The 27172-nt window shown below is 41.5% G+C and overlaps 1 protein-coding gene across 7 annotated transcripts in view; it reads right to left on the bottom strand.

Moving 5' to 3' along the window:
• PDE4D (phosphodiesterase 4D) overlaps positions 1-27172 on the bottom strand; it is a 1072650-nt gene that overhangs the window by 192843 nt on the left and 852635 nt on the right. For all 7 annotated transcript variants that reach the window (XM_077285781.1, XM_077285789.1, XM_077285817.1 and 4 more), the window contains exons 4-5: positions 24730-24803; positions 15789-15838 (exon numbers count right to left, since the gene is read on the bottom strand). In XM_077285781.1, the coding sequence (XP_077141896.1) occupies positions 15789-15838; positions 24730-24803 (124 nt within the window). The remainder of the gene's footprint in view (positions 1-15788; positions 15839-24729; positions 24804-27172) is intronic.

Below are 27172 nucleotides of genomic sequence, written 5' to 3' on the forward strand. Positions count from 1 at the left end.
TGGGCCCACCATACTGAGTATAGGGGAGCTGTGGGAACATCATACGCTATAGAGAGGAGCTGTGGGCCCACCATACTGTGTATAGTGGAGCTGTGGGAACATCATACTCTGTATAGAGGAGCTGTGGGCCCACCATACTGTGTATAGGGGAGCTGTGGGAACATCATACTCTGTATAGAGGAGCTGTGGGCCCACCATACTGTGTATAGAGGAGCTGTGGGAACATCATACTCTGTATAGAGGAGCTGTGGGCCCACCATACTGTGTTTAGGGGAGCTGTGGTAACATCATACTCTGTATAGAGGAGCTGTGGGCCCACCATGCTGTGTATAGAGGAGCTGTGGGAACATCATACTCTGTATAGAGGAGCTGTGGGCCCACCATACTGTGTATAGGGGAGCTGTGGGAACATAATGTATATAACGGAGCTGTGGGTCCACCATACTGTGTATATCGGAGCTGTAGGAACATCATACTATGTAAAGCGGACCTGTGGGCCCACTGTACTGTATATAGCGGAGCTGTGGACCCACTGTACTGTGTATAGGGGAGCTGTGGGAACATCATACTGTGTAAAGCAGAGCTGTGGGCCCAGCAAACTGTGTATAGAGGAGCTATTCAGTGGGGACTCAGTGGACATTAGTCAGGGTTAAGCAGGCACTTAAGAAGCATTATTGTTATAGAGACACTGTTTTCTTCTGCACTTGCACAGTGCATTAATATTTTCTAGGGATCAATTTTGCTATCTAGACGGCACAAAGGAGACATTATACTATGCAAGGATCACATTGGTCGCATTATGTGGCGCTGTTTTTGTGCCACACAGCAGGTAACAGGGACACATACAGCAGCAGCGGCTCAGTATTGGGGTGACAGTAGGATGAGGAGTTTGTGCAGGTTGGGAATAGATGGGGACGGTGCTGGAAATGTGAGAAGTCAAATGTGACTTTGCTGTAATCTCTGCAGACGAGTCCTGGCTGGAGAAGTTGTCATGTCGGTCTGGGTCTGATGGAAAAGACAGGAAAAATGAACGATTCCATCAGAAACAACATCAGTTGTACGTTACTATATATAACTGTACTGTAATCACTTGTGTGTTCTGCAGGACTGGACTCTACCACTTTATGGTCACTATATGGCAGTATTGTAACTTCAGTGCGTCACCACAGTTGTAATCAGGGTTACCGGTTAGGGTCCACTCATATATTTTGCTTCCCCCAAGTTGAACAGTTAGCTACGCCTGTGGGCCCATCAAAGATTATAATGATCGGTGCAGCACTTATAAGAAAAGTCTATGAAATTAAGACAAGATAAATGTATGTATGTTATGTATTTTGCAGTAAATATTCAGATCTACTATGGACCCACAGGCAGAAATACTCGACTTGGGAATAATGCACTCTGTCACCACAAATCCTACTCCATTTCTACGGAGAGATGTATAAAGATTACATACACTATTTTTTTTTTTAAACTCATTGGTTTCCTAAATGCAAAGTTATGTATCTATAACATCTTTATTTTTTGGGGTGTTCTATAATAATGTTCCAAATTCATTATCACTTTTGTTTTTGTTCAACCTTTCTCCACCAATTGTACATTTTGTCACTAATCTAGCTATAACCCGCAATGTTATGTGTATCGAGGAAATCATTGAGCCGTTTTTTCAAAGCTGTTATAATGTCTATAATGTAATACCTCTTGTGGTCGGCATTCCACAGTCTGACTGCTAACTGTAAAGGACCCTTTCCTATTCAGCTGCCGGAATCCCCTCTCTTCCACCAGTAGTGAGTGCCCCCTGGTCCTTAGTATGATCCTTGGAAGGAATAAGGCATGTGCCAGTCCTTTGTACTGACCACACATATATTTAGTCCTTCCTTTTAATGTAGAAAGAACCATGCTTATGTTTGTCTGTATTTCTATTTGGCTGTGTACAAGGTCATGAGACCAAAAAGTTGTCCCACTGTTCTCCACAGACCTAGTTGCTCATGTTAATGAAATAAGTGCATGCTCTCATCTGAATTTAACAAAAACAATGTCCATAAACATATCCATAATCTATCAAGGACCTTAAGATAAGGAAAACACTGTTCCTATCATAGTCACAGATGTGGGTGTGTTATAACTATAGGACTCCCCTTGATAAAGCACATCCGCGAAACGCGCGTCGGGGCACTTTCCTCTTTTGATTGTCTCCTCATACATGTCTCATGTCTTTACCCTTTGATTCATGTTTTTTGTTATTAGATGAATGAAACTTTGACTAAAAATTACTATTTTTTATATACCTCCCTTGAGTGGTGTGTTTTGGGTACTCTGTATCCATTCCTTAGGTCTCATCTGAATTTGCAGTACCATGGTTCTCTCTATATTGATTGGTCATAGTTACCATTGAGCAGTTCACCCATTCTGTTTTGCTGTTATGTGCCTACCATTATCTACAACTGGATAACCTATCTTTTGTTATCAGTGTTAGAAATAGATTGAATGCTTGGAACACTGTGTACACAGAGTGGAAAGGGAAGAAAGCATGTACAGTCTCAGGGAAGTCAAAGAAAACAGGCTACAAATAAGGGGGAAAGTACATGAAGAGGAAGTATGGTAAGTGCAGGATAGAAGTTGTATTGACATATTAGCAAGTGAAAATAGCAGCACCCTGGATGCACAAAGACCTCACATCCAGCCTGTATTACCGGGAAGAACACTCCCGCAGGAAAAGGATATGAACCTTGGCTCATACTGAAAATTGCTTATCAATGAAGGAATGAAGACTGAAGATTTTATCATCTAAAAATAACAGCTAACGTATGAAAATATATATATTTTCTATGTCAATGATGAACTTAGCCTTTAAGCTAATCCTAAACCCCAAACAGCAAATCGCTGCATAAACCGTACAACAATAGCAAACTGAGCTGTGCCACTTCAGTATGACGATGATCTGTATAATGTTGGAGAGGTCAGGCCTGTAGAATAGGCAGGTTTACATTACGATATGAAATAATCACAGTTGGCAGGAGATAATAAACATCCGCGGAACATTTGTTTTCTGTCGTGGTAGAAATGAGCGTTTTTTTTTTATTTTTTATTTTTCTTCATCCCTGCTGCATCCTGAATGATTAACGGAGATATGTAAGTGATTTTTCCACAGAGGAAAGCAGTAACTCCAGAGATCTGCTTGGGATGGCTCTGCTCTGATGTCACTAGCTAAACGTTGCTAGGTGATAGGGAGCGAACCTGATCTGCGTGTTTATATATTGTCACAATCGTGCAGAACAGCTGAAAATGCAGCGATGTAAAATTCATACAGAATTCGCCGTCAGGCCGCGGGCGCCCTTCATCCGGGCTGCACAAAGGACTGTTTTTGTCTAGCTTGGACAATGGCAGATAGTGTAATCAGTGAAGAATCTGACGATACATTTTTTTATATAGAAATATAAATCATTTGCAGGTTGCAAAAAACTAATGAATTGACCTTTAATTAAACTCAATAATAATAATAAACAAAAAGGACAAAGCTCATGTGATCTGTAGAGACTGAGAACACAGATAATTTTCATGGTACCAATATATTCTGTAGGTCTGTACAGAGCCAGTCTCTATCCCTATCTTTGTACTCATAATAAAGAGAGACATAGTGAATCAGAAGAACTATACTACATTTCTAATGGGAGGTATTTGCTAATATTATTATTATTATACCTACTACATATTGGAATAGGATCTTGAAGATGGGAATACCCCTTTTAAAAAGAGATTTTGGGTCATTTTTCATTACTTCTAGGTGGGAACACACAAATCAGAATGAATCCAGCAGTTCGAACCATTCACTTGAACAAACCAAACTGCAGTACCAGACAAAGCCACACTATATGGATGTCAAAACATGTCTTGGATCTACCCTTTTCTTAACACTTATGCTGTAAAAATTATTATTGTCGCTCTGATTCATTCTCATCTTATCTACTGCATCTCACTATTAATCAGTTTTCATCTCACTAAACTCTTCTCTCTACAATATTTCCTGAATACAACAGCCATACTCCTATTTCTGTCCAGCAACTACACCGATGCCATGACCCTGTGCCAGCCATTGTACTTGTTGCCCATCCGCTAGAGAATACAGCATAAACTTACCACACTCCCCCAATAAGCTCTACATAGTGCTGTACTGCCCTACCATGTACTCTGTCTACTATCAAATCCAAGCGCCAGACTCCAATGAGCTATAACTCACTTCCTACAAAAGCTGAACCTCCCACTCCTGTTTTCAAGACTTTTCTTGTGCTGCACCAGTTCCCTAAAATGCACTACTCCAGACAATCTGCTTAATTCCTAGTCTTCACAAAGCATGTCCTAAAATGAAAATATTTTTAAGGAGACCTATCACATCACTTCACTGATCTAACTTTACTCAGTTTCTGTCATCACATATTTTTCCTCAAAACCATGTGCCTTCTTTCATCAGTTTCCCACAAATTCCATGCCCTCCCTAGCACTTATTTATAATTTTGGACATATACAAATACTGGCTGGTGACAGGTTCATATAGTATTACATGAACACCCCTATTTATAAAGATGGCTAGCTCATACAATACAAGCACTCTTTACCTTTTGTGCCTTTCACCTATTTCTTCATAGACTTTAAGGTCTTTTGAGCACGGCCCAAACTCTTCCTGCTTGAATTATGCACAGTAACCTACAGACAGTGTCAGGTCGGTGCCGTTATAATGATTACAATAATAACTTGGTTGATGAAATCCGTCTTGTGGTTGTTGTTTAATCTTCATTTTCAGTTTTTAGTTAATGATCTGCTTTGTTTTTTTCTTCAGTATGTATTCATTATACAAAGAAGGAGGAAGGTCAGTGAGGGATCAGTGATCTGTCAGCAGTCTGCATTATGAATACTTAATCAGAGCACCACATGAAGACCCCTCACAGGATGCCCCGGAGCACGAGCAGATTAACTAAAAAATGAAAATAAAGATTAAACAACAACCACAAGACAGATTTCATCAACCAAATTATCATTTTAATCAGTATAACACAGTAGGTTACTGTGCACAATCCTGCTGACAGGATCCCTTTAATTATGTGTTTTTCTGTAATGTCCGATAGTTTGTACAGTATATGTACCCTTTTGTGTCTACTGTATTATAGTCCAGAGCTGCTTTCATTGTTCTCTATAGGGCTTCGGAGTGGAAATCTCCAAGCATGCATTGCTTACTGTATGCAGGAGATGGCAAAGTGACTTCAATTCTGGGAAGGGTTGTAGTCTTTTACAATAGGCACGAAACAGTAATCTGAGGTTAACTATTTTCAATAAGAATCAGGAAAATGAAGAATGCAGCTCTGGAGCATAATGTAGAGCAAGAAAAGTAAAGGAGACAGACTAAAACTAAGAAAATTCACAGATGTGTTATGTCAGATCCATCAGTTTTCTGCATGGTGTCTGTCATTTTACCAGGAGACATACACAGCCGCCATATTTGCTTTGGAGACTCTTAATAAAACCCGATGTGACTCTAGGCCTGATAAAAATAATAATAAATATCGACATTACACAGAATTTTTTTACACAGGTTAATTTTATCTTAACACAGGAGCGCCATTATTTAATTCCTGGTTTCCTAGATGCTACCAGGAAGTGACATCCAGGAAACAGGAAATGACACACAAGAAGCCAGGAAGTGACATGGAGGAAACAGGAAATGACACATAAGAAGCCAGGAAGTGACATGCAGGAAACAGGAAATGACACACAAGAAGCCAGGAAGTGACATGGAGGAAACCGAAAATGACACACAAGAAGCCAGGAAGTGACATGTAAGCTGCCAGAAGTGACATGTAAGCTGCCAGAAGTGACACACAAGCAGTCAGGAAGTGACATGTAAGCTGCCAGAAGTGACATGTAAGCTGCCAGGAAGTGACATGCAGGAAACAAGAAATGATACACAAGAAGCCAGGAAGTGACATGGAAGAAACAGGAAATGACACACAAGAAGCCAGGAAGTGACATGTAAGCTGCCAGGAAGTGACATGCAGGAAACAAGAAATGATACACAAGAAGCCAGGAAGTGACATACAGGAAACAGGAAATGACACACAAGAAGCCAGGAAGTGACATGTAAGCTGCCAGGAAGTGACATGCAGGAAACAAGAAATGATACACAAGAAGCCAGGAAGTGACATACAGGAAACAGTAAATGACACACAAGAAGCCAGGAAGTGACATGTAAGCTGCCAGGAAGTGACATGCAGGAAACAAGAAATGACACACAAAAAGCCAGGAAGTGACATGTAAGCTGCCAGGAAGTGACATGCAGGAAACAAGAAATGATACACAAGAAGTCAGGAAGTGACATGCAGGAAACACATAAGCAATGAAGTGACATGTAAGCAGTCAGGAAATTACATTTAAGCAAGTGACTACAGACAATATGCAATCTGTAAGGGGCCCAAGCGAATGAACTGACGATCATTAGCTAGCACACAGTTTGCATTGTTTGTAACCATGGAAATAAAGTTTTATATGTGTGTTTTTTTAAGGTATTATATGTACAGTATTTTATATGTAGCTCTTTCACAATTTTTCCTGCACTGTGGAAACACTGGTGACAAGCACTTAAGAGAATGGAAATGTTGATATCCAGGATAAAAAGTAAACATATAGGGAATAAATAAGTTACAGTATATCTAGCCATGGTCACTTGTGTGGTGTGGACACCAACAGAGGATGGTTCAGCTTTTATTTCTATTATTAATTACAGCTAAAAAATGAGTATAAAACTAACTAGAAACAAGGCACGTGATAAAGTTTTTCTATCTACTGTATGTTAAGAAATGAGCAAAAAATAAAATCAAAACTTATTGGTGAAATTTTCATATTTTAATGTGCATTCTGCTATGGATACAAATAAACGTATCTTAAAGGGGTATTCCCATCCAGCACATTTATGGCATATCTAGAGGATAAGTCATAAGTACATGGTAGATGTAAGTCCCACAATAGACCCTGCATTAATCTCGATATTGAGGCCCTGACACTTTGCCACAGTAAATGGAAATGTGGTTTGACTTCCTTTTATTTGTATGGGATTTCAGGGCTTCATTTTTGAGTTTGATGTGGGCTCTATATGTGGGATCTGTATTTATTATACATCCTGTGCATAACCTACAAATGTACAAGATAGGGATGCCCCTTTAAAGACAATTTTATATGTAAGAACAAGCATGTTGGCAACCACAACATAAGACTTCATACATCTACATCACTGCCGGAATGCAGAGGAGAAAAAAATAGAAAAAATTCCTGTAAAAATTATCTTTAAGGGGTTAAGTGGGCGATCTACAGTAAATCTAAGATATTATTGTCTTAGCTTCCATGCTGAACTAAATAGTACATGACATAAAAATATAATCTGAGCATAATATAGAATAGCAACAATTAGCTCTAAGTGCCATGTACAGATATATAGATCTCCTGAATAACAGCATTCCAAATCTGAATTACAGTCCTTGTAGGTGACAACTGACGTCACATCGGCCTACACAAATTTATAGGCCTTTAATCCACTTCCACCTTATTCCTCTGCAGTCTGCTTTCATTACTGAAAGTAAAGTCTTATGTAACTGGAAGAGCAGCGACCAAGCTCTTCACAGAAATTACATCACAAATAAAGAGCAAACACTGAGTCCTAAACTGCAAGGATTCTCAAGCATTTTATAAAACTAATACTCATCATAAGTCCTAACCATAACCCTAGTCCTAAACCTTAACTCCCGTCCAAGCCCTAACTATAACCCTAAATAACACTAGCTTTACCTCTCGTTCTAGTCCTAAATATAACCCTAACTCTGGTCCTACCCCTAACTATAACCCTAACCATAACCCTAGCTTTAACTCTTGTCCTAGTCCTAAATATAATCCTAGCCCTAACTCTCATCCTAGCCTTAACTCTCATCCTAGCCCTAACTATAACCCTAGCTTTAACTCTCCTCCTAGCCCTAAATATAACCGCAAGTCTTGTCCTAGCCCTTAACTATAACCCTAGCACTAACTCCTGTCCTAACCCTAACTGTAAACCTAACCATAACCCTAGCTTTAACTCTCATCCTAGCCCTAACTATAACCCTAAGGCCGGTGTCCCGCTTGCAACTGCAATTCAAGAAACTTGAGCGAGTCTCTCGACTCTATACTCGGCACTGCCGCCGGCACTCGTGCTGTAGCGTTCAGCTGCATAGAAATACATGGAACTGCACACTACGGCCCGAGTGCCTGCGGCGGTGCCGGGTATTGAGGCAAGAGACTCGCGCAAGTTTCTCGCATTGCATTTGCAAATGTGACATCAGCCTAACATTTAGGCAATGTGCCCACGTTGCAGAATGTATGCAGAATTTTCCGCATCAAAACCGGACTCCCTTGCCAGGAAATCCGCTTGCGTTTTTCTAGCGTTTTTTTGTGTTTTTATCGTGTATTTGTCACGCTTTTTTCGTGGCTTTAATGCGTTTTTTTTTTTTCATGCGTCCAAATGCAATTCTATAGCGGCAAAAATGCAAAATTAATGAACATGCGTTTTTTCCGCAATGCGTTTCCGCTGCGGAAAAAACGCAGCATGGGCACAACAATTGCGTAATGCCATTAAAAATAATGGGATGCTTTATGTAAGCGTTTTTTAAGGCTACGTTAACATTAGCGTTGTGCGGCGCAGCGTCAGGCGCAGCCGCGGCGACACATGCGTCATGCGCCCCTATATTTAACATGGGGGGCGCATGGACATGCGTTGTCTTGCGTTTTGTGACGCATGCATCATTTTGGCGCAACTGTCAGGGCGCAGAGGAAGCTGCATGATGCAGTTTTTTCTGCGCCAAAAATCATGCAAAAAATGAACGCATGTGTCACAAAACGCTGCGTTGTGCATGCATTTTGCATGCGTTGTGCGTTGCGTCGCCGACGCTGCGCCGCACAACGCAAATGTGAACGTAGGCTAAGCGCTTCCACAGCGGGAAAAAAAAGGCAAAAATGCTTAAAAAACACTTAAAAAGCTCAATGTGGGCACATAGCCTAACTCCTGTCCTAGCCCTAACTATGACCTCAACTCTTGTCCTAGATATGACCATAATCCTAAACCTCTTTAGTGTTAGAAAAAGTATGTAAAGTTAAATTTAGCTTAATCTTTGTAGTTTTCTTTTGTTTGTTTTTTTAACAGAGGACACTTTTTATAGTTTGCACAGCAAGTGAAAGCAGAGGCGGACAGAAGTTGCTGTCTGTACAGTGCACAGCAATATAAATTAGTTTGTCATTAACTGTTGCACTCTGCATAGGCAGAGACAGAGATGACAAAGCTCACTTCGTCTGAGAGCTTTGTCATCGTGGTCTCTACATATGCAGAGTTCAGCAGCTGATGACAAACTCCTCTCAACTGTTGCATTCTGCGTAGGAGCCTGTTACACAGATTTAGACGTCAAAGCAGCTCCTGGTTGCTTTAATCAACTAGTTCTTTGGCTGCCAGATCTCCACTTGTTCAGGAGTCTCTCTGACATTTTAGTTGAGCATCTTTCACGATACATAAGCAGAAAATGTTCTTCTACCACGATGTGAGCCGGATGGTCTTGGGGCTACTTGTGTCACCCTTGGATCTTCAAAACCTTTTAATTTAAACCCCTCTTAAAAGACAAATGTTGGCTGAAGGGAGTCCACTCTCTGCAGCGCCTTACGGCCCGCCACATTAACACCCTGGAGAAAGTTGCACTGGAACCTCTAGGATGTCTATGACACCAAAACCAACTTCCAAGGAGCCTCATGGAGCCACGACCATAACACCACTTTTCTTTGTCCCTTCTGTCCTAACCCTCCACTCATTTCTTATCCCTTGTATCCCCCTTCCCCACCTTATCATCTTTTCTTTTTCTCTTCTTATAAAACTGAATTGTACATATTTTTGAGAGTTTAGAACACTGGACAATAACCTGAATTTTGTATTATTAATAATTAAAGTAATATTTATTAATAACATTATACACATACGGTAATTATAAATTAATTATTCTTACAAAATTTCAATAAAAATTACAGTTAGGAAAAAAGAGGAATGCTAGCGATTTAGACCTTATACAGTAATACAAAAAAAGGACCAAAAAGTCACATTAAAAGTGTACAAAAGCTTATGTACTGTCACACTGTACTGCTGATCCCGGGACAGATGGAAAGTCTGAACAGAGCAGACATTTCACCTTGTCCTGATCCCGGCATCTGGCAAGTAATGGGTCAGACGCTTTACTGACAAAAAGTCTGAAGCCCGGCTGCTGCGTTCCAGCACAATACTACTTCTTCCGAGGTCAGCCATAAAACCAAGCAATGGCAGCAAGTGATACAACACTGTGACAGTATAGAATAAGACGTACTTGTGCCATTCTAAGTCTCAAAAACAGCATATAACTGCAGCCTCAGTGGTAATCTGCAGGTAAATACCATTTTAAAGATGTCCAACTGTCTAATTATAAGTGTGGTCACTGGGAGAATAGGATGTTATCTTCTCCCTGCAGCCGCTGGCTTCCCTTCATAATGGCAGCACTGGGGCAATCACTACACAGGAAAATAAAACTTAATTTTCTCCCAGCAGCCGCACTTCTGATAATAATGTTTAAAATGATATTGCAGAATACCACTATAGCTGCAGGTAAATGCCATTATTTTGCTGACGGGTTACCTCTAAATATAAAAGACAATTACTTGGCATCTTCATTTTTTTATGCAGTTGTAGGACAAAACCAAGGTCAGTGCAGACTCTTGGCTCCTTATTTTTAGAAGGAAAATGTCTTGGCACCTACAGTATCTAAATACTGTCTATAAAGCAGTGATATTTGGTCATTTAAAATATCCAAATAATACAACCAGATAATACATACTGTACATAGTAGTGCTATACAGTGAATACATAAGTGCCACACAATGGCCAAACGGGGATAGAGTGGTCAAATATTATCACTACTAGATGGTGGCCAATTCTAACGCATCAGGTATTCTAGAATATGTATGTATGTATGTTTATTTATGAAGATTTCATAATAATGCAATGAATACACAGGATTCGGCCAGCCAGGTGCGACCAATTAGCGAAGCGTGGCTCAAATCCCGTGGCAATTCGCGGCTGGACTGCGCCTGTCGCTGATTGCTCGCGGTCGGCCACGTAGTATATAGCACAGCCCACGCAGTATATAACACAGCCCACATAGTATATAACACAGCCCACGCAGTATATTACACAGCCCACGTAGTATATAGCACAGCCCACACAGTATATAACACAGGCCACGTAGTATATAACACAGCCACGTAGTATATAACACAGCCCACACAGTATATTACACAGCCCACGTAGTATAGAGCACAGCCCATGTAGTATATAGCACAGCCCACGCAGTATATTACACAGCCCACGTAGTATATAGCAGAGCCCGCGCAGTATATAACACAGCTCACGCAGTATATTACACAGCCTATGTAGTATAGAGCACAGCCCACGTAGTATATAGCACAGTTCACATAGTATATAACACAGCCACGTAGTATATAGCACAGTCACACGCATAGGCAGCATCAATAGTAAAACGCTGGTCACACATACAGGGTTAATGCCACCGTCAACGTACTGCGTTACACCGCGTTATGCCGCGGTGTAACGCAGTCCATTTAATGGACTTCTGAAACCATATGTGGGCGCTGACTGGAGGGGAGTATGGAGAGGGTATTGACTAGATGGGAGTAGGGAGGGGCCAATTCACGGCCGGACTGTGCCAGCCGGCCGCGACCAATCAGCGACGCGGGATTTCCGTGACAGACAAACAGACGGAAGTGGAAAACACACAAACAGACAAACAGACGGAAGTGGACGTTAGACAATTATATAGATAGATAGGTTGGCAAATATCAACACACAGTGCCCAAACAAAAGTGCCATATTACAGTAAGTTCCACCACATAGTACCCAAAAATGGCACTGTGCAGAGCCTCAATTATACAGACCATAGAGTGCCCACTCCATTATAGGCAGTGGTGGACAGCAGGAAATTGCAATATACCCTAGTAATGGGATAGAGAAGTCCTCTAGGAAGGTGAGGACACAATTAGTGATGGGGTAGAGAATTCCTCTGGAAAGTGAGGACACTATTAGTGATGGGGTAGAGAAGTCCTCTGGGAAGGTGAGGACACTATTAGTGATGGGGTAGAGAAGTCCTCTGGGAAGGTGAGGACAATATTAGTGATGGGGTAGGGAAGTCCTCTGGAAGGTGAGGACACTGTTAGTGATGGGGTAGGGAAGTCCTCTGGAAGGTGAGGACACTATTAGTGATGGGGTAGGGAAGTTCTCTGGGAAGGTGAGGACACTATTAGTGATGAGGTAGGGAAGTCTTCTTCTGGGAAGGTGAGGACACTATTAGTGATGGGGTAGGGAAGTTCTCTGGGAAGGTGAGGACACTATTAGTGATGGGGTAGAGAACTCCTCTGGGAAGGTGAGGACACTATTAGTGATGGGGTAGAGAAGTCCTCTGGAAGGTGAGGACACTATTAGTGATGGGGTAGGGAAGTTCTCTGGGAAGGTGAGGACACTATTAGTGATGAGGTAGGGAAGTCTTCTGGGAAGGTGAGGACACTATTAGTGATGGGGTAGAGACGTCCTCTGGGAAGGTGAGGACACTATTAGTGATGGGGATGGGAAGTCCTCTGGAAGGTGAGGACACTATTAGTGATGGGGTAGGGAAGTTCTCTGGAAAGGTGAGGACACTATTAGTGATGGGGTAGGGAAGTCTTCTGGGAAGGTGAGGACACTATTAGTGATGGGGTAGGGAAGTCTTCTGGGAAGGTGAGGACACTATTAGTGATGGAGTAGAGAAGTCCTCTGGGAAGGTGAGGACACTATTAGTGATGAGGATGGGAAGTCCTCTGGAAGGTGAGGACACTACTAGTGATGGGGTAGGGAAGTCCTCTGGGAAGGTGAGGACACTATTAGTGATGGAGTAGAGAAGTCATCTGGGAAGGTGAGGACACTATTAGTGATGGAGTAGAGAAGTCCTCTGGGAAGGTGAGTACACTATTAGTGATGGAGTAGAGAAGTCCTCTAGGAAGGTGAGGACACTATTAGTGATGGGGTAGGGAAGTTCTCTGGGAAGGTGAGGACACTATTAGTGATGGGGTAGAGAAGTCCTCTGGGAAGGTGAGGACACTATTAGTGATGGAGTAGAGAAGTCATCTGGGAAGGTGAGGACACTATTAGTGATGGGGTAGAGAAGTCCTCTGGGAAGGTGAGGACACTATTACCCATGTCCAAGTGTTAATATAAAGGAAAAAGTTAAAATCTCCCCAAATTTGTCATACATGGTGTAAAGGACTTGCACAATTCTTCATTCCACTTCCACATGTCCTTAGTTGTTCAGTCTATTGATCTAATACTGCAGCTCTCATGTGAGTATACAGCCGTGCCCCATGCCGTGTACCCACCCCAGGCACACACATAGGAAAAAATGAAAATACCATAACCTATTAAAATACATACAGACTGTATCAATGCAAAGCGTTTCAGATTGGCAGCCACACCACATCTGGCGCCTGCTGGTACAGGGCAAGAGGTTTATTACTTGGCATCGGAGATGTTTGGAAAACACTCAGTGTAATATGGGACGAATGCCAGATCACTGGATTTATTGCAGCGCGCACAGCCAGCTGTGTGTAATATCTGCCATTACAAAAAGGAGCTCGAGGGGGATGGGAGACGATTATTATTTTATATACGTGAAATTAGGAGGCAGGATTTCATGAATTTACGATGACATTGTAAAAGTCATTTATGTTAGTCATTACTTTTAATTGAGCCCCCAGTAAAATTAACCCCGGTCCCCCAGCTATATTACATTCTAACTGTCTATAATCTACAATCGGTCCCATATCAACAAGCATGTGACAGATGGTGATCCTCGTATCTCCCTAAATTGCTGAGTAATCTGCAGTCAGAGATTATGAGGGCGATGAGATGGCAGGGCGATGTGATAGCAGGGTGATGCGATGCCAGGGCAATGCGATGCCAGGGCGATGAGATGCCAGGGCAATGCAATGGCAGGGCGATGCGATGCCAGGGTGATGCGATGGAAGGCGATGCAATCCGAGGGCAATGTGATGCCAGGGAGATTTGATATCAGGGCATTGCGATGCCAGGGCAATGCGATGGCAGGGTGATGCGATGGGAGGCGATGCGATGCCAGGGCGATGCGATGCCAGGGTGATGAGATGCCAGGGCAATGAGATGCCAGGGCGATGTGATGCCAGGGTGATGCGATGGCAGGGCGATGTGATGCCAGGGTGATGCGATGGCAGGGCGATGTGATGCCAGGGCGAGGTGATGACAGGGTGATGCGATGGCAGGGTGATGCGTTGCCAGGGCGATGAGATGCCAGGGCGCCCAGCAGTCCTCATTCACATGCAATGCTCCACTAGTCCAAAACTCAGCATAACCTACAGTACTTTTACAGCTCTCTGCTGACATCTTGTGGACGAATGTGGGTACAACAACTGAACACTGAAATAAAAGGGATGCAGGGATTGTTTTGCTCATTTTTATATCTCTAAGAATTAGTAACATAGTAACATGGTTAGCAAGGCCGAAAAAAGACATTTGTCCATCCAGTTCAGCCTATATTTCGTCAGAATAAATCCCCAGATCTATGTCCTTCTAAAGAACCTAAGAACTGTAAGATACAATATTGTTACGCTCTAGGAAGACATCCAGGCCTCTCTTGAACAACTCAACTGAGTTCAATTGGCATTCATAAAGTTCTTTTAGAAAAAAAAAGTCATTTATAAACAATAATACTAATGTTTTAACTAAGGAAGAGTTCAGAAATCAATATTTTGTGGTATAACCATGATTTTTAATCACAGCTTTCATGCGTCTTGGCATGCTTTCCACCAGTCTTTCACACTGCTTCTGGTGCAAAAACTTCAGCAGTTCTTCTTTGTTTGATGGCTTGTGACTATCCATCATCTTCTTGATTACATTCCAGAGGTTTTCAATGGGGTTCAGGTCTGGAGATTGGGCTGGGCATGACAGGGTTTTGATGTTGTGGTTTTGCCAGAGCTGTGTATATGGGGGCAGACAAAGATGACCATTTTTGACCCATCAAATGACCATTTTTGACCCAGTGTGACAATCGATCAGACACAAGTAGGTGATTGGAGATTCTCCACTGTCATCAGAGTCCCATACAGGTGGTAAAGGCGGCAAATCAAAGACGGACCCTGATACCGGAGGTCCACAACACACAGGAAGACAAGAAAACCACACAATGCATCCAATTATGCAACCATCATACTGGAGTGACAGAACTGTCCTGTAATACACAGATTCTGTGCCGCACGTCCCCTCTCGGGGGTTGTCCATGGTCTGCAAAAACATGGCTGTGTGTGATAGTGCAGCTCCACCACATATACATTGATGGGGATGATCTGCAATACCAGACACAACCCATAGACAGGAGTGGCGCTGTTTGTAAAGGAAAGACACTTTGGGAGAAGACCTAAAAGTAGATTCGGAGTCACGGCATGAATGCAACAACTTTGATATTTCTGCCTATACATATATTGCAGCCGTCACCATGACAAATGTATCGCAGTGTAATCATGAGTTAGGGCGCCCATGCTATAGGGAAATACCTAAGGAACACTTCATGGAATGTTATCACAATTTCCCCGCATTTCTGGTAAGAAGACTTTGGTCACTACTAGGTGATCTGCCTTACCTGGTATACTTGCTTTGTTGATGGATGGTTGGTTACACATTGCTGATCTCCTATAAGACAGAAGACATTATGTATGAGATAAGCGGGCGACAAACTACAGCAGCTCTATAGGCAAAATACAAAAGAGAAACACCGCCATCTGCTGGCCATATAGCTGAACTACTGCTTCACTCAAAGACGAAAACTGGATTGTGTTTGCTCTATTATTTTAAAGAGGATCTGTCACCAGGTCCGAGGTGTCCAGTTTCTGCACTTACTACATTCCCCTGATCCCCTGAGTATTTTTCTTTTTTATCTGCCATATGGCGCCAGAATTATGTGCCTTTTTAGGGCATGCATTTTTTTTTATGGTCTATACCGTACGGTGGCTTTAAAAAAACAAAACAAAACAGAATACAACAAAAGTAAAAGCCAAAGCTGGACACACTTACCCCGGTGACAGATCCTCTTTAAGGAACTTGTTTCTCCATTACACGGAAAAAAACGATGTTTTATTATTTATATACATTAAAATATGAGAAAAAAATGTCCACTTTTGACCCGGTGAAAAGGATAAATTCACACATTGTAGAAGTGTCTGCGACTGTCTGGTTTATCCGAAAAGACCCGATTCTGACCAATGGAATCGATTTTTAGACGCAGACAAGTTTGCGACAAATTCTGCAGAATATGAAAATGACCCTCTGTGGATTTCCAGCTGTCATACTGTCAAAATGTATCAGCTATCCACAGCATAGCAGAAAGGGGGCGAATGGCGGGAACCTCACCTCTAGGATCCCCGCCAAGCACAAGAACAGGGGTCCTGTGTCCTCCATTGCAATGCACAGGTGTAATGCTTCTCCAGGCAAACTTTATTGCACTGCAGAAGTTCACCAAGTGCTGAACTCTTTCACTTCAATGGACCTAAAATGAGATTGTACGACCATCGATCCATCCAAAAGGTAGATGTAGAACCTTGATCTTCTGATCGGAATGAGGGTCCTCTAAAAAAAAATTGTATTTCAAAATGTAGTTTAAATTTTTTTTAGTGAAAAACCTCTTTAAGCTCTCGCTGGAGTACACTGACCCGATTCATTAAGTGGTGTTTGCCGACTAAGTCGCCATCTTCTCCAGGATCCAGTGTTCTCCTCCTCTTCTGAGTGACGCCACTTCTCTGCAGACTCTCTGGGTCACACTGCACGCTGCCTGACCCACAAGTGGCTTTTATAATGTAAGCCTATGGAACGGGGGGTCCAAAGCCTGACATTGTACATTGAGTGACCCAGAGAATCTGGAGAACACAGATGTCCCTCAGGCGCGGAACAGCTCTAGATACTGATACTGGAGAAGGTGATTACATGAACGCACACCACACTGCATTCCTTACACATATAAACGGGTTTGGGGAAAAAAACTCTTTAAGAGTGGATGGTGCGTTAGTGTCCATGATCCACCACCGCTCCATTCACTGCTTGGTCTCAGGATCGCTAAGGGTCAGAAAGTTACACCCTATCCCCCAGATATGGACGACTTTCAAACTTAAGAATATCCATTTAATGAACTGAAAAATGTGTGTTTAACCCCTTCCCGACCTTGGACGCATCCATACGTCTTGGCTAGGAAGGGGCTCCCGACCTTGGAAGTCTGGATATGTCCTGGCAATCGCATTGGCACAGGAGCTGCGAACGTGCGGTTGCAGCCGGGAATTCAGTGAACAGCTGTGCCTATATCACTCCTGTCTGTTTAACCCCCTAAATGCTGCGATCGATATAGATTGCAACATAAAGGAGGCTGGGAGAGAGAGGGGGCTCCCTCTCCCGTCCGATCGGCTCCATCGTGACGTTAATGCGAGGGCCCGATCGTTACCATGGTGATCCAAGGTCGTCATCATGACATATTGGTCACCAAACTACGTTAAGCCTGTTATATCATGCTCAGAGCATGGTCTAAGAGGCTTCTGTCAGTGCAGCACTGGCAGGTATAATGCATTGCAAGGAAGAAACAAACTGTGAAGTCCATTATTTCCTATTAGCCCTTATAAAAATTTGGGTCTAAAACAACATTTTAGCTGTAAAAAGGTAATTATTCTTTCTTCACCGGGTGTAGTTTGTAAAATGGGGCCACTTATGGGGGGTTCTGCTGTTCTGGCACCTCAGGGGCTCTGCCATTGTGACATGGCACCCGCAAACAAGTACAGCAAAATGTGAACTCCAATATGGCGCGTCTTCCCTTCTGAGCTTTGCACTGTCCCACAAAAGAAGTTTGTGACCACATATGGGGTATCAGTATACTCAGGAGAAATTGCACAACAAATTGTATGGTCCAGTTTGCTCCTGGTACCCTTGTGAAAATGAAAAATTTGGGGCAAAACCAAAATTTTTGAGGGAAAAATTTAATTTTTTTAAATTTCACAGTTCAACGTTATAAAATTCTGTGAAGCACTTAAAGGGTTCAAGTTGCTCACCACGCATCTTGTGGGGTCACTTGTAGGGAGTTTCCACTGTTTAGGCACATAAGGGCTCTCCAAACATGACATGGCTAATTATTCCAGCTTTAGTGTTCAAAAGGTGAAATGGCGCTCCTCTTCCGAGCCCAACAGTGTGCCCAAAGAGTAGTTTTCCAACACATATGGGGAATCGGCGTACTCAGGAGAAATTGCAAAACAAATTTTATGGTGCACTTTCTTCCGTTACCCTTGTGAAAATGCAAAATTTGAAGGTTAAACAACATTTGTGTGAGAAAAATATGATTTTTCATTTTCTCGGCTCAGTTATAAAATTATGTGAATCACCTGGGGACTCAATGTGCTCACCACATATCTAGATAAGTTCCTTGAGGGGTCTAGTTTCCAAGATGGGGACACTCAGGAGAAATTGCACAACAAATTTGATGGTGCATTTTCTACTGTTACCCTTGCAAAAATACAAAATTTAGGGGTAAAGTAAAATTTTTGTTGGAAAAAGTAAATTTTTTTATTTTTTCCTTTCACATTGCTTTAGTTCCTGTGAAGCACCTGAAGGGTTAAGAAACTTCTTAAATGTGATTTTGAGCAGTTTAAGGGGTGCAGTTTTTAGAATGGTGTCACTTTTGGATATTTTCTATTATATACCGTAGGTCCCTCAAAGTCACTTCAAATGTGATGTGGTCTTTAAAAGCATGGTTTTGTAAATTTTGTTGGAATAATGAGAAATTGCTGATAAACTTTTAACCTTTCTAACTTCCTAACCAAAAAGATATACAGTATATATTTCCAAACTTGTGCTGATGTAAAGTGGACATGTGAGAAATGTTATTTATTAACTATATCGTGTGACAACACTTTCTGACTTAGGGGCATAAAAATAAAAATTTTGAAAATTATAACACTGGAACGCTTCAACAGATCCCACTGATTCTGAGAATGTTTGTTTTTTTCTTGACATATTGTATTTCTTGTTAGTGGTAAGTACATTTACTCGATATGACTTGCATTTATTTGTGAAAATATCAGAAATTTGCTGAAAAATTTGAAAATTTTCAAAATTTTCAAACTTTTAATTTTAATGACCTTAAAGCAGAAAGTTATGGTGCACAAAGTAGTTAAAGGGAACCTGTCACGCCCCAGGCATTTTTAACTAAAAGAGCCACCTTGTGCAGCATTAATGCTGCATTCTGTCAAGGTTGCTCTTTTAGTTGGGGTCCCCGCCAACGCTGAACTATTCGTTTTTAGAATTTGTCCCTCATACCTGTAGTTTGTCCGGGGGCATGTCTTTTCCCCCAGGACACAAACGCCTCACAGCCGTCATTCAGGCCCTCCGCACGCCAGGCACCACCTCCACTTCATTAACATCCCCGGCGCCTGAGCTGTAAGGTTTTTTTCGGGCATGCGCAGTTTCGACTCCCATCACATGATGGAAACTTACAGCGCAGGCCCCCGAGCATGGAGGAAATGAGTGATGGCTGTGAGGCATTTGTGTCCGGGGGGAAAAGACATGCCTCCCTTACAAACTACACATATGAGGGACAAATTCTAAAAAAGAATAGTTCAGCATTGGCAGGGACCCCAACTAAAAGAGCCACCTTGACAGAATGTAGCATTAGTGCTGCACAAGGTGGCTCTTTTAGTTAAAAACGCCAGGGGGGTGTGACAGGTTCCCTTTAATAAATAACATTTTCCACATGTCTACTTTACATCTGCATCATTTTTTAAACTTTTTTTGTTGTTATGAAGTTACATGGGTTAAAATTTGATCAGCAATTTCTCATTTTTCTGACAAAATTTACAAAACCATTTTTTTTTCTCAGCGACCACATCACATTTGAAGTGATTGGAGGGTCCTATGTGACATAAAATACCCAAACATAAAAATTGCACCCCTCAAAGTCCTCAAAATCGCATTCAAGAAGTTTATTAATCCTTCCGATGCTTCACATAAACTAAAGCAATGTGGAAAGAAAAAATGAACATTTAACTTTTTCACAAAAATTCACAAGGGTAAGGCTGGTTTTACACTTGCCAAGTTTTTTTGCCCCGGTTTTGCAGCCCCAATGCATTTCTATGGGGTCGCAAAAATTCATAGGAGCGCCGTATGCCGTAAGGCCATGAGGGCCGTATTTACGGCCGTGAAAAAAGATCGAGCTTGCTCGATATATTTCATGGCTTACGGACAACGGAAGGTTGTTTTTGCGGTGCACCGTGACTCTCGGTTTTGCAAACCGCCGTTTTTTTCCCCAATACATTTGCTATAGTATTGGGGACCTGAAAAATGGAGATCCACAAGTTTTTTGGGGTCTGTTATTGACCGTGAAAATTGCATCAATACGGCACGCAAAAAAGGCCTGCAATAACGGGCTGCAAAAAAACACGTTAAGTGTAAAAGAAGCCTAACGGGAGACAATTTGTTGTGCAATTGCTCCTGAGTATGTCGATACCACATATGTTGGGGAAATCCACTGTTTGGGCCCTCGGCAGGTCTCGGAAGGAAAGGAGCACCGTTTGACTTTTTGAACACAAAAACATTCGGAATCCAGAGTAGACGCCATGTCCAGTTTGGAGAGTCCCTGATGTGCCTAAACAGTGGAAACCCCCTACAAGTGACACCATTTTGGAAACTAGAACCCCTAGGGAACTTATATAGATGTGTCATGAGCACCTTGAACACCCAGGTGCTTCACAGAAGTTTATAAAGTAGAGCTGTGAAAATACAAAATCACATTTTACTCACTAAAATGTAATTTTAGCCTCACGTCAGGGCTGAGAAGGAAGGAGCTCTATTTGGCTTTTGGAGCACAGATTTTGCTAGAATAGTTTAGAGGCGACAATTACGGAGCCCCCGAAGGTGCCAGATCAGCAGAAAAACCCCAAAGGTGACCCCATTGTAGAAACTGCACCTCACAATAAATTAATCTACAGCTGTAATGACTATTTTGTAATATCCATATCAAGGCTTTTGTTCTGGAGAATTGCAAATCTGCCAGTCTAGTGCCCATATATTGTTTCCCCATACAGTGAAGAGCCCCCATATATTATAGAACCCCCATACATTGCACCCAACTTGTGCTTCTGGCAATATGCACCCATAAATTAAGTGCCTACTCTCCATTACAATAATGCCAAACATGTGGCCGCTAACTGTGGTTTAGGCACAGTGGGGTTCAGAAGTAGGGGGGCATTTGGATTTTGGAGACAGAATTCACTGGATTTTATTTGATTGGGCTGGAGCGTAGGAACCCCCTTTAGTTACACTGACAGATAATGGACCTGAGTGGGGACTGTTTTTTTGCGGGATAAATTAGGGTTCTTATTGGGGTACATAGTATTATCGGGTACATAGTATTATTCGATTGCCTCCAGAATAAGGATGGATCACATTTTTGTGTTCTATGCTTACCTCTTACCTTGGGGTTTCCTTGTAAATCCCACAAAAATGCAATTCAGACGAGACCCCCAACGGAACCACCCACCATAATGAAGCAGATGGAGACCCTTCATACTCTGTTTGCTGTCTGCCCCAGTGAGCACCATCTTTTTAGGAGTGCACAGACCTGTAGTCGTCCACACTTATGTGCTAAAAAGACGCCTAAAATGATGGGACACTGCTAGAACACAGACAAGGCCAAAGTGAGTCCATCTGCCTCATAAGTGGTTCCGCCTGGGGTTATGTCTGAATCGCGGTTTGGGGAAATTTACACAGAAACCCTGATGTAAACGCTCAGCAGAGAGCGCAGGATAAATGTAATCCGAGCCTTTTTCCGATTTTTGGGAGGTAGTATGAACAAAAAGACAGCAGTACAAGAACAGATCTTATTTTTATTTTTGAGCGGGTCACCAGGCACTGTAAGTCACACGGCGGATTTATTCTTCGGGTCGGTGCGATTACAGCGATACCAGATTTAGATTTATATTGGTTTTTTTTTAAGATTTTGCTAATATCACACAGTAAAAATGCTTTTTTATAAAAGGTAGTTTTTTTTTGTTACCATATTCTGAGAGCTGTAATTTTTTTTATTTTTTATTTTTTGGCAAACAGAACTGTATGAGAGCTTATTTTTTGCGGGACAAGTTGCAGATTTTTTTGGTACCATTTTAGGGTACATAATATTTTTTGATCGCTTTTTATTCAGATTTTTCAGTCACAGAATGAACCAAACCCAGAAATTCACTTATAATTTTTATTTTATTTTTGCGCCATTCATCGCTTGGTAAAAGTGGTCAGACCAATTTGTTCGTCAGGTCAGTACAATTACAGCAACACCAGATTTATATTTTTTGCTATTTTTACAGGCTAAAAATAATATTTTAGCAAAATTGATTTGTTTTTGCATCATATTCTGAGAGCTGTAAGTTTCTTTTTTTTATGCCAAATGAGCCATATTAGGGCTTGTATTTCTGCAGGATGGTTTGACGTTTTCATTTATAAAATTTTATTTTATATATGACTTTTTTAGCACTTTTTATTCACTTTTTTGTGAGTCACTGATGAAAAAGCAACATTTTTGGCATGTTTTTTTATTATTTTTTTATGGCGTTCACCAAACGGTATGAATAACGTGCATTTTTTAAATATTTTAATTTACTTTTTTCACACTTTTTCACAGTGAGACATGTATAATTTTTACTTTGATCAGTGGCCTCATCCACTTATATTCAGCAGTCAGTGACTGTGCCTGTGAGACTCAGATTATTGCTGGATCTCACATGAATTCAAAGTTACTAACGGGACCCTCGATTCTCATTGTGGGGCCCCAATGGTTACTAAGGGGGTCTTGTCACCCCCTTGTAACAACTTAAATACTGCCGTCGTGTATTCAAGGCATTAAATCGTCCCCGATTGGTTGCAAAACAGCCATGGGAATTGTGGCGCTATACTATTATTCCCCGGCGCCGTTAAAAAGTGGCACTGAGGCATAAGTACCCTTAACGGCCTCCGTTACAAGGCGTATCGGCGGTCGTTAAGGGGTTAAAGGGAACCAGTCATCTAAGCAGCATGAATCAGAACATGGCTGCAAGATTATACCCAGAGATAAATGTATACATTAAAGGTCCGACCAGGAGCCATAGGCAGATGAGACTAGTCCGATTCACCGCCCAGGATTTTCTAAGCGCTGCTAGAGGTGATTGACAAGTTTCTTGTTTTGGGCACTGGGAGGAATCGACTATTCTCATGTCAGACTAGCACAGTATAGTATATTTTCTCTTAGGTTTCAGAGGAAAATATACCTGCCTGCAATTGTGCACTAAGGCTCTGATACGCGCTGCCTGTGGCTTGGGCAGCATAAGCCAAGTGACAGGTTCCCTTTAAGAGGTTAAAGGCAGCAATCAGAGCAAACTCTGGTTGCTGTGTCTAGCGTCGGGTGCTGGCTTTATCAGTGGCGGACATAGACAGTAGGGGCTCCTGTGCAAAAATTGTATATGGACCCTTTGTAGCCCAATAACTCATCATCATGCACAATTCCACCTGCTTTGTTGGTGGAAATGGGCCCCTTTACCTCTTGGGCCCCTGCACAGGTTGCACCAATGATATGTGCACCCTTGGGCTTTGTAACCCAGATGACATCCGCAAAGTGTGGAGCAGGCTCAGCTCCTGAGAATGCACTATAAGCATGCGAAGTACATGTTAGGAAGGGGTAATTTGTCCATGAAAACCAAATATCGCTAATCTACCAATATGGCCAACCGCTGATGGGAGGGGATGTATGCAGCAGTGGTTTAGCATGTATTACACGCGTCCCACTCTGTTAGCCTGAGTATAGCAATTAGTGGGTGTCTTTTTTTCCCGACTGCTGATCTAACAATTTTTTACCTATCTTGGAGACTTACATCTTAAAAAGAGTCTATCAGTGCAAAGTGACAGCTCAAACCAAGCACAGACGCTCCATGCACCCTTGGCGCAGCCAAACCGTTCAGTGCTCCTTCCCAAGCACTAGATTTCTATCTCTGCCCTTCTCTGGCTCCTGTAAAGCCAAAACCTGTCAATCAAGGAAGAAGAGGGCAGAGATAAAAGCCAAACAAGTAGGTGGAAAGGTGCACCGAACTGCTTGGCTACACCAAGGGTGCACTGAGCATGGGCTTCGTTTGAACAGTCATCTTGTGCTGACAGACCTCCTTTAAAAACTTTATCTAAGACTCAAAGCAAATCATAGGAAGAGAAAGGATTGTGTCCCATTAGGGAAGTGTAACGTTTATCTACTGGAAAATATTACATTTTCATATAGGATAGTACATGTCAAACATGGAGGAGGACAACGCAGTTAGTGATGGTAAGAAGTTTTGTTATTTTCATGTGTCTAAGAAACTGCAAAATTGTGTAACAAATGTGGTACATTGTAAACTATAGCGCTGAGCGATGGGTCTGTGATTAAGAATAATCTTCCCCTCATTCCCTAATTGCTTGTTTATCTTAAAATAAAATCTTTGGAAAAAGAATAATCTTCTGACATGAACATCAGTTTTTATAAGAAGCTTTGCATAAATATCACTTACTTGCTGGACGCTCGATCTTGCAGGTTGGTTAGTGCAGCAAAATTATTCCTTACAGTACGGAGACTGGCCAGTACCTAAGAGGCAAACACAGGAATAAGTTACCAGTGGCACAATTATTATTATTATCACAATCATTGAACACTGCAAGTACTAGAGACGTCATGGCTGTATATTTATGAGAAAGTCCCCCTTAAGACATCTACAGTGGCATGTAAAAGTTTGGGCACCCCTGGTCAAAATTACTGTTATTGTGAACAGTTAATCAAGTTAAAGATGAAATGATCTCTAAAAGGCATAAAGATGACACATTTCCTTTGTATTTTAGGCAGAAAAAAAAATATATAGCCATTTTTTTTTCCATTTTAAAAATTACAAAAAGGGAAATAGGCCGATGTAAAAATTTGGGCACCCTTAGAAATTTGTGTGCTCATATCTTTGACCTTAATTTGCCCATTAGGGTTATGGCTTGTTCACTATCATTGTTAGGAAAGGCCAGGTGATGCAAATTTCCCAGCTTTATAAAAACCCAGCCTCCTCTAACCTTGTGCAAAAAAACCCAGCAGCCATGGGTTTTTCTAAGCAGCTGCCTAGCACTCTGAAAATGAAATTGATGGATGCCCACAAAGCAGGAGAAGGCTATAAGAAGACAGCAAAGCAAAGTTCTACATGTAATTAAAAAAATGGCAGTTAACAGGAACAATGGTGGTCAAGATAAGGCCTGTAAGACCAAGGAAAATTTCAGTAAGAGCTGCTTGTAGGATTGCTAGAGAGACAAATTAGAACCCCCGCTAGACTGTAACAGACCTTCAGAAAGATTTAGCAGACTTTGGAGTTGTGATACATGGAAGAGTCATCATTAGAAGAAAACCTCTCCTGCATCCTTACCATCAAGTCAGAAGTATGCAAAAGATCATCTAAACAAGCCTGATGCATTTTGGAAACAAGTTATGTGGACTGATGAGGTTAATATAGAACTCTTTGACCACAATGATCACAGGTATGTGTGGAGAAAAAAGGGTACATTATTTCAGGAAAAGATCATCTTGCCAACCATTAAGCATGGGGTTGGATCAATCATGACCTGCGGATGCATTGCAGTCAATGACTCGAGGAACATTTCACGGATAGAGGGCAGAATGGATTCAATTAAATTTCAACAAATTCTTGACGCAAACATAACACCATCTGTAAAAAAATCTGAATTTGGAAAGAGGATGGCGTCTACAAATGGATAAAAATCCTAAACACATGCTAAAATCCACAATGGACTACATCAAAAGGCGCAAGCTGAAGGTTTTACAATGGCCCTCACAGTCCCCTGATCTGAACTTCATTGAAAATCTGTGGCTAGACCTCAAAATGGCAGTGTAGGCAAGACGACCCAGGAATCTCACAGAACTGGAAGAATTTTCCAAGGAAGAATAAATGAAAATCCCTCAAACAAGAACTAAAAGACTCATGTTTCACTTCAAAAAATGTTTACAAGTTGAGATGCTTACAAAAGGGGTGTACCAACCATGCACGGTGTCCAAACTTTTATATCAGCCCATTTTCCTTTTTGTAATTTTTAAAGTGTAAAAAAATGACTTTTTTTGCCTAAAATATAAAGGAATGTGTCATCTTTAACGCTTTAACTTTAGTCATTTTAGAGATCAATTAATCTTCAACTTGCCTAACTGTTCACATTAACAGTCATTTTGACATGCCACTGTAAAGTACAACACAATGGTGGCATGCATATACATATATATATATATATATATATATATATATATATATATATATATATATATATATATACACACACACACATACTGTATCTTTTGGACTAAAAGACTCACTTTTAGTAAGAAAAAGTATTGCTAAAAACGTTTCCATCTTATGGGTTCAGAGGCAATTTCCTCTGATCGGGAATGACAGCGTGTTATTGTTCTTCTCAATCACTGAGAGAAGTGGGCAGCACAGCTAATTCCTCATGTCAGACACTAATACAGGTGCTTGTTACAAAATTAGATTATCATCAAAAAGTTCACTTATTTCAGTTCTTCAATACAATAAGTGAATCTCATATATTATATAGAGTCATTACAAACAGAGTGATCTATTTCAAGTGTTTATTTCTGTTAATGTTGATGATTATGGCTTACAGCCAATGAAAACCCAAAAGTCATTATCTCAGTAAATTAGAATAATTAACCAAAAAAACCTGCAAAGCTTCCTAAGAGTTGAAAAATGTCCCTTAGTCTGTGTTAGTAGGCTCCACAATCATGGGGAAGACTGCTGAGTTGTCAGATGTCCAGAAGGCAGTCATTGACACACTGCACAAGGAGGGTAAGCCACAAAAGGTCATTGCTAAAGAAGCTGGTGGAGCGCCCCCAGATGCAGGGCCGCGGGGTACTAGGTACCGGGCCTCTCTGTCTCAGTTCTGGGGTCGTCACGGTGG

Source organism: Ranitomeya variabilis, chromosome 1 (assembly GCF_051348905.1).
Source record: "Ranitomeya variabilis isolate aRanVar5 chromosome 1, aRanVar5.hap1, whole genome shotgun sequence".
Lineage (NCBI taxonomy): Eukaryota > Metazoa > Chordata > Amphibia > Anura > Dendrobatidae > Ranitomeya > Ranitomeya variabilis.